This window comes from Lepus europaeus, chromosome 15 (genome assembly GCF_033115175.1).
Source record: "Lepus europaeus isolate LE1 chromosome 15, mLepTim1.pri, whole genome shotgun sequence".
Taxonomy (NCBI): domain Eukaryota; kingdom Metazoa; phylum Chordata; class Mammalia; order Lagomorpha; family Leporidae; genus Lepus; species Lepus europaeus.
In genome coordinates, this window is record NC_084841.1 from 35,725,324 (window position 1) to 35,737,901 (window position 12,578).

At 37.5% G+C, this 12,578-nt stretch overlaps 1 protein-coding gene across 4 annotated transcripts in view; it reads left to right on the top strand.

Moving 5' to 3' along the window:
- NNT (nicotinamide nucleotide transhydrogenase) overlaps window positions 1-12,578 on the top strand; it is a 101,877-nt gene that overhangs the window by 51,830 nt on the left and 37,469 nt on the right. For all 4 annotated transcript variants that reach the window (XM_062211790.1, XM_062211789.1, XM_062211793.1 and 1 more), the window contains exons 14-17: window positions 1,198-1,393; window positions 3,181-3,414; window positions 4,527-4,687; window positions 6,983-7,162. In XM_062211790.1, coding sequence (XP_062067774.1) covers window positions 1,198-1,393; window positions 3,181-3,414; window positions 4,527-4,687; window positions 6,983-7,162 — 771 coding nt within the window. The remainder of the gene's footprint in view (window positions 1-1,197; window positions 1,394-3,180; window positions 3,415-4,526; window positions 4,688-6,982; window positions 7,163-12,578) is intronic.

Genomic DNA, 12,578 nt, shown 5'->3' on the forward strand with positions numbered 1-12,578 from the left:
ATAGCATAGAAGCTTGGACATACATCAAAGTTTTTTTTTTTCCCCAGATCCAATAGTAACTGTTGATGTTTACGTACTTTTCTTTGTATTTGTGTATGATAGCAAATCCAGAAGAAACCAGTTTATATAAATGGTACAATTGCAAATTTAAAGTGTTTAATATGTTAATACTCATAATTAGATGGGAAAATATATAAAAAATTAAAAGAAGAACTTAGATTTGTCTCTCTTATCTGAATTTAAAATTGTCCTCAGAAACATGCTTCCACAAGAGAGGTCCTCTCTAAGTTAATACACTGAAAGTTATAATAATCTCTCTCTTGGAAGGTCATTAGACCAATCTGGGAGTATGAGTTAAGACTGTCTGGAGGAGCTGTGAAATAAGATGAGATGGATGTATATGCTTTACCCAGGAAATGCATAGACTCAGAAATTATCACTATGTAGGTAGGGGTGGAGATGGTAAAAGTAGATGAAAACCGTAATGAGGATTTATACAGGAAGAATAATTTCTGGCTTAGTATATAACCCTAGGAAATATCAACATTTGGGGGATGTTGATATGGTCACTCAAAAAGTTACTATAAGGAAACAGAGGAAGAGTGATCAGAGATAGGAGAACCAAAATAGTATAGGGCCACTTGAATGTTCATAGCAGTTTTATTTGTGTTACCCAAAGATTGGAAACAATTCAAATGTCCTGCAGCAGGTACATGGCTAACTATGAGGTAGCCATACAGTGGAGTGCTGCTCAGTAATAAAAGAAATGAACCACTGATACACCAAACAACATAGATGAATCTCAAAAGCATCAGATCAATAGAAAGAAGCCAGAAATAAAAAAGTAAATACTGTATGATTCTATTTACATGAAATACTTTAAAGGGAAAAACTGATCTATAGTGACAGAGGACTATCAGTAGTTTCCTGGGATGGGGGAAATAGCTTGGGACTGGGAGTATGGGGGGAACAGCAGGGACTGACCGAACATGGATAAGAGGAATCTTTTTAGGGTCAAGAAAATGTTCTATGTCTTGATTGTAATGGTAATTACAGGTGAATGCATGCATATCTGTGAAACTCAGTAAACTACATGTAGAATGAGAACATCTTACTGTAAGTTATACCTCAATAAAGTTTATTTTAAAATGTAAAAAAAAAAGTAATCTCTCTCTCTTTCCCCTTCCCTCTGAAAAGATCATGTACCTAGGTTCGGGTTTGTGCTGTGTTGGGGCCCTGGCTGGCCTTTCTACCCAGGGAACAGCGCGTCTTGGCAATGCATTGGGCATGGTTGGGGTTGCTGGAGGTCTGGCAGCCACCTTAGGAGGCCTAAAACCGTGCCCGGAATTGTTAGCTCAGATGTCTGGCGCAATGGCTTTGGGTGGTACCATTGGTAAGTATTTGTGGGCTTCTTCCTTTATGTGAATGCATGCCCTGCAAACACCTGAAGGCAATTAGGTTCATGGATTTAGGAGAATTACAGTAGGAGTAATACCTTTTAATAGTAGCATCTTTATTGCTGAACATATATTTCTGCGTGAGGCCCATATAAGTGAAGGAATTAGATTCTCTTAAAGGAAGTTGTTTCAACAAATATATGTTTTGGTGAAAATTCCATACAGTTGAGAAAATTCTCAATCTAATGTAAGCATTTAACAATATTGTGTGCATCAACTGAGTCAAATGAGTGGGCCATAAAATGCCCTGTGCATAGTTATTTTCCTTCACTGACTGTGTCCAATTAGCTAATAGTTGAATGGGGGATTGGAATACTTACATATGTATGAGGAATGGGTACAGGTCATCTTTTGTTCTGTGAGGTATAAGTAACAGCAGGAGATGCTACCTCAGTTACTTGTTAAAAACTTTGAAAACATGTGGGCCAGCAGGAAAACCACTGCTTTAATTTTTTTTAGTGCTCTGCTGACTTTCAAATGTTTAGTAATTTTGCTAGCTGGATTTTGAATATAACCATTATTAATACTTAAATTACATAAACTCAAAACCAAATAAATTGAATTATAAAATAAGGTAAAAAAACTAAAAACTCATCTTTCCAACTGACTAGATTTTATTGCCTATGTTCATGAGGTCATTTATATCTATTTGTATGTGTGCAGTAGAAATACTGTAATGGTGGGTTACTGTACATCTTCTCCCAATTCTACATTCCATGAAATCACATTGGTAGATTAAAATCAGCCCTAGTTAGAATATTTACACTATGAAATAACCAAATGACATAAATCTGGACTTTATTTTTTATTTATTTATTTTTAAAAAGATTTATTTATTTATTTGAAACTCAGAGTTACACAGAGAGGAGAGGCAGACAGAGAGGTCTTCCATCTGCTGGTTCACTCCTCAACTGGCCGCAATGGCCAGAGCTGGGTCAATCTGAAGCCAGGAGCCAGGAGCTTCTTCCAGGTCTCCCACACAGGTGCAGGAGCCCAAGGACTTGGGCCATCTTCCACTGCTTTCCCAGGCCATAGCAGAGAGCTGGATCAGAAGTGGAGCAGCTGGGACTTGAACTGGCACCCATATGGGATGCTGGCACTGCAGGATGTGGCTTTACCCTCTTCACCACAGTGCTGACCCCAGGGAAATTTTTTAGACTTGATCCTAGCAAATATTTTGAACCCACTCCTCCATAACCCACCTGTAGCCATGAAACTCTTTGCTGTCTCCTAATTTGGGAATTTGCCACCCATATTTTTTGCCTTCTTTACCTTTGAACTTGGCTCCCACTCACCCACTTGAAAACCAATGCTGTCTTCATATTGCAGCTATTTCTGTGTGCACAGGAGCAAGCATTGGCTGTAGAGGACAGAGTCTGTGATGTTCATTCATAGTGGAAAATGTAAGGGGATCTGATTGGAGCTTTGAGTAATGTGAAGAAGTGTTTGTTAGGGAATTGTAGTTAGTAAGGGGAAGAGACTGTCATTGATGCTACGTATTTGTGCTCATTATAGTGGACCTTGTTAGCTGAGCTGGGTATACATATAGAGTCAATGGCTTTAAATTCTGTACAGCCACTGTAGAGAATATTTAGCCCATACTAGGAGTAAGGCAATGGTTATTGGTCATAGCTATGGAGACTCTTAAATGTGATCTTTGTTGTGGCTGTTCCTCAAAGTTCTGTCAAGTTTTAATCTCTCCTTGACCTTCATTTCCCAACAGGATTGACAATTGCCAAACGCATCCAGATTTCTGATTTACCTCAGTTAGTTGCTGCTTTCCACAGTTTAGTGGGTTTAGCAGCTGTACTTACTTGCATAGCTGAGTACATTGTAGAATATCCACATTTTGCCATGGATGCAACAGCAAATCTCACCAAGATTGTGGCCTACCTTGGCACTTACATTGGTGGTGTTACCTTTAGTGGGTCTCTTGTTGCCTATGGGAAATTGCAGGGTAAGTAACTCAACCTACAGGTAAATATCTATTGTTGAGGGTATTTGTGGGTCCATTTCAATTTCAGAAAATAGAATAACAGTAGAAACTGTTAAGTGAAGAGTGTTTGTATGATACTCAGAAATATGTAAAAATTTTTCTTTCCCCATTGCTGACCCTTAAAAGGCTCAAAAAGCTTTGAAGCTATTTATTTCTACAGGCAGCCACTGTGGAAATTAATTAGTGAACGGAAATTGATGTACTTGACATTTGATAATACATATAAATAAAAACATCTTGGTAACTTTGATTAGAGATATCTCTATAGAGTTCATGGAAATAAACTTGATACATTTTCCAGAATAGAGAGTACCTTGCTGAATAAGGTGGTATGATTAGCAGACAGCAGTTTTGAATACAAACACACATTTCAGGGCTGCAGCATGGCAACTTTTGCTTCTGCTAAAGTATATCATGGAAATATAAGTGCAGAAAAAAAATTCACAGAGGCTGCTTTTATTGTTTTAACAAAAATATGAGTGTTTAGAGAAACTAGTTAGTGATTTAAAAATATGGTTTTGCTTCTCAGAAACGAAGTCATTAAAATTAGGTGGGGGACTTGCATGAAACATAAAAAGCATAAAAGAACTTCAAGTCTATAACATTCTTGTTTCATTCTTTGTCTTCAGAAATAATTAACAAATGAGGGTTCTGCTCCCTTGGGCTCAGCTGATACAATCGGAAAGGCTAATGTACTAGGACTCTGTATTGAAGTTTTAAATAGCTAAAACCACACTTAACAACTTCTGTATTGGTCATACGGGAAAAAAAGTCACTTTTCAAGATTCAGTAATAAAGAGTAGAGAAATGTGTGGTTCAAGTCAGGAAAAGAGCAGTTGAGTTGAACCATATTTTTCCTCCTTTCCCTTTAATGTTTGTTATGTGTAATAATTCTAATTTGTTTTCATGTTTCATATCTGGTTATATAAATTAATATCTTAATGTAATACCACTGTATTGTTCTAACAGTGGATTTTGTAGCTTAGGTTTGAATGGCATGCACTTGAGTATGCTTGTGAGAAGTTTCTTATGACACATTCTACATTCTGAGTTTCGTGTGTGCTTGGTTCTAGGTATACTGAAATCTGCCCCTCTTCTCCTACCTGGAAGGCATTTACTCAATGCAGGCTTGCTGGCTGCTAGTGTGGGTGGAATAATACCATTCATGATGGATCCGAGCTTTATGACTGGAATTACCTGTCTGGGCTCTGTGTCTGCTCTCTCTGCTATCATGGTAAGATGTCAGGGACTGAAAAGTGCATACTGAGGCAGGTGTTCAGCCTAATAGTTAAGACACCCATGAATTGCATTGGAATATCTGGGTTTGATACTCACCTGTGGCTGGTGAATAAGAGTTTTAAAAAGCCCAGGGTTTCTATTCCATTCATTAGGTGCCTACTGGGTGACAAGCCTACAAAAGAGTGCTTTGGTGTTTATACAATACCCAAAACATAGTCTTTGAAATATCCCAAGACAGTGTTAGGCAGTCTCTCAGCATTTGTTGCACATTCATTGAAAGATATGACACCAAATCAGATAATTGTATAAAATGAAATGTGGTTACTGACCCAGTGTGCTCAGTGAGGGACTTCACTGAGGTCTTTCATGATAGGTTTGATATTCCTCTTTCTCACTAATTCTTATGTTTAGTATATTAATACTTAGAGCATTTTTAAAGTTATCTGTATGTTACAGTTTAGCTCTTTGTCATACCAGTGTATGATACTGTTATATGTAGTACTGTGTCATTCTTCACTGATCACATCATATTCCTCTAGTTTATTATATACTTTGTAAGCAAGGTTTATATTTTAAATTAAAAAAATTATCTAGAGTTCCTAGTACAAAATTAGACATACCATGATTGCTTTTTAAACATTTACTGACTCCTTGATTCAGAAACTTGATAGTACTTATTTTTTTGTGATCATAAGAGTTAGGTCATGATTTCAGTACAGAAACTTTGGGACACTAAGAAGGATCTTAAAATTCTATCTTTATATAAATACTGATGATCCAGTTTTATTCTGGTTTAGATATCATTGGTTTTTGTTTTATTTTTAGAAGCATAATTTTGATATTTTTAAATCTAATAAAGCAGAAGAGTTAAAAGAAAGTCTGAAAATCTGTTGTAGAAATACAAAACTTCAAGAATTATTGTTTTTGAGAAGCGGTGAATATATTTAAGATACTATACTTATTAGCTCTGTTAGAATGTCCAAGTAAGAAGAAGTATTGAGTGATAGAGTTTTTCTTTATTATCTTAAAAATAAAATGGATTTTTATTTGAAAAAAAGTATTTTTATTCATATTATTTGCTTTTGGCTAAAATAAGTAATATATGAATATACTCAGATTGTAAGAAACTAAAAAATGTAGGTGTATGAAGAATAAAAAGAAAAATATTTGTCCCTTACTATCCTTTTTTCTTTCCTGGGTTTAGTAATTTTGGATTGCATGGTGAACATTGTTAATGATACATTATAGAAACTGTAAATTTTGCATTTGCCCAAAGAGAATAGATTGTAACTTTTATTTTTTTGTTTTTGTAGGGAGTTAAGTTGGCCAGACTTAAATTTCTACTCCTGTGTGGTGGGAGAAGCTAAAGTCTCTGTTATTTTATTCTTAACAGGATTGCTTAGAGTTTGCCTGCCATACACATAGTTCAAGAGTCAGCCAGACAATTTGGATGGAGTTTGCACACAGAATTGGAGCTCCCTCTCTGTAGTTTGCCCTTTGGTAGCATTTTCCTTCTCGTTTTTCAGATATTTTAATCATCATAATCCCTATCCTTGGGGTCGTCAGATGAGTCATATATTAGTTGTAGCTGCTGCACTTGATGCCCATAGGGGCCTAACTTTAGTCTAAAGACATAAGGAACAATTGGGAAATTCACTTGGTGTTCTATATTTTTCCTAGTGTAGCCCCTCTCCAGTTTCTGCCCATTTTTCATCCCTGCCTTTATTTAGGGATTTTTGGGCAGATGAGATGGCTCAGTGTTATTATTAGTTATTAGTTGTTATTAGTTGTTATTGTCTGTAGGAGAGCTGGTCATATAGGAAGTCCTTGGTCATTACCAGAAGTAGAACTTCTAAGTAAATGTATTACTTGGAAAACTAGAATGATTAAGAACTAAGATGTGGGGCTAGCGCTGTGGTGTAGGCTAAGCCTCCACCTGCAGTTCTGGCATCCCAGTTCATGGCCTGGCTGCTCTACTTCCTATCCAGCTCTCTGCTTAAGGGCTGGGAAAGCAGTAGAAGATGGCCCAAGTCTTTGGGCCCCTGTACATGCTTGGGAGACCTGGAAGAAGCTGCTGGCTCCTGCCTTGGGATGGCTCAGCTCTGGCTATTGCGGCCATTTGTGAAGTGAAACAGTGGCTAGAAAACCTTTCTATCTCTCCCTCTCTGTCTGTAGCTTTGCCTCTCAAATAAGTAAACTTTTTTAATAAAATATTTTTTAAAATAATTAAAATGTTAGAGGTTTATTTTAATATTATTAATCTCGAGTTCTGTTGTGATTTTCATCCTAGGGTGTGACTTTGACGGCTGCTATAGGGGGTGCTGACATGCCTGTTGTCATTACTGTGCTGAACAGCTACTCAGGCTGGGCTCTGTGTGCAGAGGGTTTCCTGCTCAACAATAACCTGCTCACCATCGTAGGCGCTCTCATTGGCTCATCTGGTGCTATCCTATCATACATCATGTGTGTGGTAAGAAACAGATATGTTAAAGAAAAAAAAAAGGTGTTCTAGAAATGTGGATGTGCTTATCATTTATTTGCAGTAGAAATGAGTATGTCAATTTTAATTGTTTTCAATGGAAATAATTTTAATAATTTTCTAAGACTGTTTTTAAAGTACACAACTGTAGAGAATTAGGAAAATTAGATATAAAGAAAAAAATCTGGGACAGATGCTGATGTAGTGGTTAAGACACTGCTTTGGACACTCGTATCCCATATTAGAGTACCTGGGTTTGAGTCCCAGCTCTGCTTCCAATTGCAGCTTCCTGTGCACCCTGGTAGGCAGAATATGATGGTTCACATAGTTGTGTCCCTGCCACCCACCTGGATTGAGTCCTGGCTTCTGATTTTAGCCTGGCCCATTGCTGGTGGTTGCAGGCATTTGAGGATTTTTCTTTCTGGTTTTGTTTCTGTCTATCTCCATCTACTTTTCAATTGAATGTAATTAATTAACTGAATAAATACTTTTTTTTAACAAAAGAAACATAATTTTAAAAAAATCTTTTAATGCCTCACAGTATGCAGAGGTAAACATATAAGATTCTGGCTTATTTTCTTCCATGATTTTCTTTTGTATATTACATATCTGTGTATTTATTTATTTATATGATCATATTGTATATTGCTCTTCATTCAATTTTTAAAATTCTGACACAATCTGTTAAATTTTTATCATTAAAAAGTTTTAACATATTATTTTAAGAGACTGTACTTTTCTATCATGTGGATATATAAACTTAATTTTTCTCTAGTGCTGAACATTTTAGGATGTTTGATTTTTATTTTTCTTTGTGCCTAAGAACACTTTGACATTTATGATTTTTGTCTTAGGATATATTCTTAGAAGTGAAAGTGCTTATTTTTTATAGACCTTTTATACTTATTGCCATGTTTCTGGAAAATGTGTTCCAACTTACACTTTCATTCTAAGAGTTCCTATCTTGACATTTTGTGGTCAGTATGATTTAAAAAGAAAAGATCAGAACAGGAAAAATAGGCCGGCGCCGTGGCTCAACAGGCTAATCCTCCGCCTTGCGGCGCCGGCACACCGGGTTCTAGTCCCGGTCGGGGCACCGATCCTGTCCCGGTTGCCCCTCTTCCAGGCCAGCTCTCTGCTGTGGCCAGGGAGTGCAGTGGAGGATGGCCCAAGTGTTTGGGCTCTGCACCCCATGGGAGACCAGGAGAAGCACCTGGCTTCTGCCATTGGAACAGCGCGGTGCGCCGGCCGCAGCGCGCTACCGCGGCGGCCATTGGAGGGTGAACCAACGGCAAAAGGAAGACCTTTCTCTCTGTCTCTCTCTCACTGTCCACTCTGCCTGTCAAAAAAAAAAAAAAAAAAAAAAAAGAACAGGAAAAATAGTAATAACACAGATACTTCCTAGGTTCCTTTTTGTTTCTAATTCTCTTCTTGCAAGCAAGAAGATGTCCTATAAATAATTAAAAGTCTAGCTAGGAAGCTTTTTCAAATTATAGATTCCATTTTCTAAATAATAGTTTTGAATAACATTTAAAGTACAAACATGTAGATATGTGAAATAAGTGTATGACTTCATAATGATAAATAATTTAGACAGAAAACAATATTCTATGTTCATTCTTTTGCTACAATATTAAAAATACTCTTACAACTTAGAATTTTCCTTATATTTTAATTGAAAATCTCATTATAATTTAGTATCATAAAAATACTTTATTTCTTTAGCCATATTGTAAAACAAAGGATTTGATGGTACAGATTTACAAGTTAAGAGATTTTTAAATGAAATTGCCCAAAATTTTCAGCATTTTTGGAAAGGTAGAGGTTGTTGATCCTGCTTAAAATTGTCAGGTTTGGTGGCTTTTAAATACAAATATTTTTAAAGAATAGAAAAATGCATTGATTATACTGGAAATTCAGTTTTTTTTTTTCCTAAAAATGAATTCTAACTGCTTTGTGCTTTATTTAGTGAATTTGAGGACCAGTAGGGGGCAGTAAAATTTCATTATTACTTCAATATGGTTTGTCGGAAAAAAGATTTTAAAATTAAATGGGGGCCGGTGCTGCGGCTCAATAGGCTAATCCCCCGCCTTGTGGCGCCGGCACACCGGGTTCTAGTCCCGGTCAGGGCGGCCAGATTCTGTCCCAGTTGCCCCTCTTCCAGGCCAGCTCTCTGCTATAGCCCGGGAAGGCAGTGGAGGATGGCCCAAGTGCTTGGGCCCTGCACCCCATGGGAGACCAGGATAAGCACCTGGCTCCTGGCTTTTGATCGGCGCAGCGCGCGTAGAGCGCTAGCCTCAGCGGCCATTGGAGGGTGAACCAACGGCAAAGGAAGACCTTTCTCTCTGCCTCTCTCTCTCACTGTCCACTCTACCTGTCAAAAAAAAAAAAATTAAATGGGGAGAATTTGAATTTTGACAAAGCCAGTGGCAAACTGATATGTGTAGGGATTGGGGGAGGTCTTGTATTTATTTTATTTTATATATTGATATATTTCATTTAGTTTATTTTTAAAATATTTATTTTTATCTATTTGAAAAGCAGAGTTAGCATGGTGTGGGGTGGTTAAGGGGTGGCCTTAATCCACTGGTTCACTCCCTACGTGGCTACAATAGTCGGGGCTGGGCCAGGCCAAAGCCAGGAGCCTGTTTTCTTTTGGGTCTCTCATTTGGATATTGGGGCCCAAGGACTTGTGCCATCCTCTGCTGCTTTTCCAGGCACATTAGCAGGGAACTGAATTGTAAGTGGAGTATCGGGGACTGGAATCTGCTCCCATATGGGATGCCCATGTTGTAGGTAGTGGTTTAACCCACTAGGCTATGTCACAGCCCCTATTTGTTTATTTTAAAGACAGAGAAAGGTGGGAGGGGCAGAGAGGGAGAAAGATAGCTCCTATTTGTTGGTTCACTTCCCAAATGCCTGCAAAAGCTGGACCTGGACCAAGCCAAAACCTTCAGCCAGGGACTCAATCCAGGTCTCTCAAACAGGTGGCAAGGACCCAACCACTTTTTAAAAAAAATTTTATTTAAGTTATACAGGTTTCGTGTGTTTCATATATACAGATTTAGAAACATAGTGATGCTTCCCACCCTATCCTCCTTTCCACCTATGCTCCTACCCTTCCTCCCTCTCCTATTCCTGTGCTTAATTTTTACAAAGATATTTTTTTCAGTATACTTTATATACTCATAAAGTTAACCCTACACTAAGTAAAGAGTTCAACAAATAACATGAAGAAAAAGATACTGTGCCTAAACAGAAGAGACAAGGGCTATAAACAATCATCACATCTCAAAATGCCTACTTCACTCCAAAACATTATGTTTTAGGTACTCTGTTAGTTACTCCAGATCAGGGAAAACACATAATATCTGACTTATTTCACTAAATATAATGGTTTCCAGTTGCATCCATTTTGTTGCAACAGAAAGCATTTCATTTTTTTTTTTTTTACAGCTGAGTAGTACCCCATATGTATATACCATAATTTCTTTATCCACTCAGTTGATAGACATCTGTGTTGGTTCAATATCTTAGCTATTGTAAATGAGCTGCTATAAACATGGGGGTACAGTTAACTCTTTCATATGATAATTTTATTTCCTTTGGGTAAATTCCCAGGAGTGTGATGGCTGGGCCATATGGTAGGTGTATATGCAGATTTTTAAGGTATCTCCATGCTGTCTTCCACAGTGGCTGTACCAGTTTACATTCCCACCAACAGTGGATTAGGATACATTTTTCACCATATCCTTGCCATTATTATTTGTTTGTTGATTTCTGTATGAGAGCCATTCTAATGGGGGTGAGGTGAAACCTCATTGTTGTTTTGATTTGCATTTCCCTTATGGCTAGTGACCCTGAGCATTTTTTCTTGTGTCTGTTGGCTATTTGAATTTCCTCTTCTGAAAAATGCCTGTTTAATTCCTTTGCCCATTTCTTACTTGATTACTTGTTTTGTTGTTGTTGAATTTCTTGAGCTCTTTATAGAATCTGGATATTAATCCTTTATCAGCTGCATAGTTTGCAAATATTTTTTCCCATTCTGTCAGTTGCCTTTTCACTTTGTTGAGTGTTTCCTTTGCAGTGCAGAAGCTTCTCAGATTGCTATAATCCAATTTGTCAATTTGGCTTTGATTGCCTATGCTTCTTGGATCTTTTCTGAGAAGACTTTGTCTATGCCAAAGTCTTGCAAAATCTCCCCAATGTTCTGTAGTAATTTGATGGTATTGAGTCATAGATTTAGGTCTTTGATCCATTTTGAGTGGATTTTTATGTAAGGTGTAAGTAGAGGTCTTGATTCATACTTCTGCATGCAGAGATCCAGTTTTCCCAGCACCATTTGTTGAAGAGACTGTCCTTGCTTCAGGGATCAATTTTAGCTCCTTTATCAAAGATAAGTTAGTTGTAGATGCATGGATTGATTTCTGGAGTTTCTACACTGTTCCTTTGGCCTACATGTCTGTTTTTGTTCCAGTACCAGGCTGTAAGATGATAACTGCCCTTTAGTATGTCTTGAAATCTGGTGTTATGATGCCTCTGGCTTTGTTTTTATTGTATAATATTGCTTTAGCTATGCTAGGTCTCTTGTTTCCATATAAATTTCGACATTTTTTTCTAAATCTGAGAAGAATGTCATTGGTATTTTGATTGGGATCACACTGAATCCGTAAATTGCTTTCAGTAATATGGACATTTTGATGATATTGATTTTTCCAATCCATGAACATGAAAGATTTTTCTATTTTTTTGTGTCTTGTTCTATTTCTTTTTTCAATGTTTTATAATTTTTATCATAGAGATCTTTCACATCCTTGGTTAAATTAATTCCAAGCTATTTACTTTTTTGGGAGCTATTGTGGGTTGGATTAATTTCAGAAGTTCTTTCTCCGCTAAGGCATTGTCTGTGTTTACAAAGGCTATTGATTTTTGTGTATGTGTGTTAATTTTATATCATACCAATTTACCAAACTCTTTTCTGAGTTCCAATAGTCTCTCAGTAGAGCCTTTTGGATCCCTATATATAGAATCATGTCATCTGAAAATAGGGATAGTTTGACTTCCTCCTTTATAATTTGTTTTTTTTTTAATTTTTAATTTATTTTTAATTTATTTTTTTTTGACAGGCAGAGTTAGACAGTGAGAGAGACAGAGACAGACAGAAAGGTCTTCCTTCCCATTGGTTCACCCCCCAAATGGCCACCATGGCCAGCACGCTGCGCCGATCCAAAGCCAGGAGCCAGGTGCTTCCTCCTGGTCTCCCATGCGGGTGCAGGGCCCAAACACTTGAGCCATCCTCCACTGCCTTCCTGGGCCACAACAGATAGCTGGACTGGAAGAGGAGCAACCAGGACAGAATCCGGTGCCCCAACTGGGACTGGAACCTGGGGTGCCAGCGCTGCAGGTG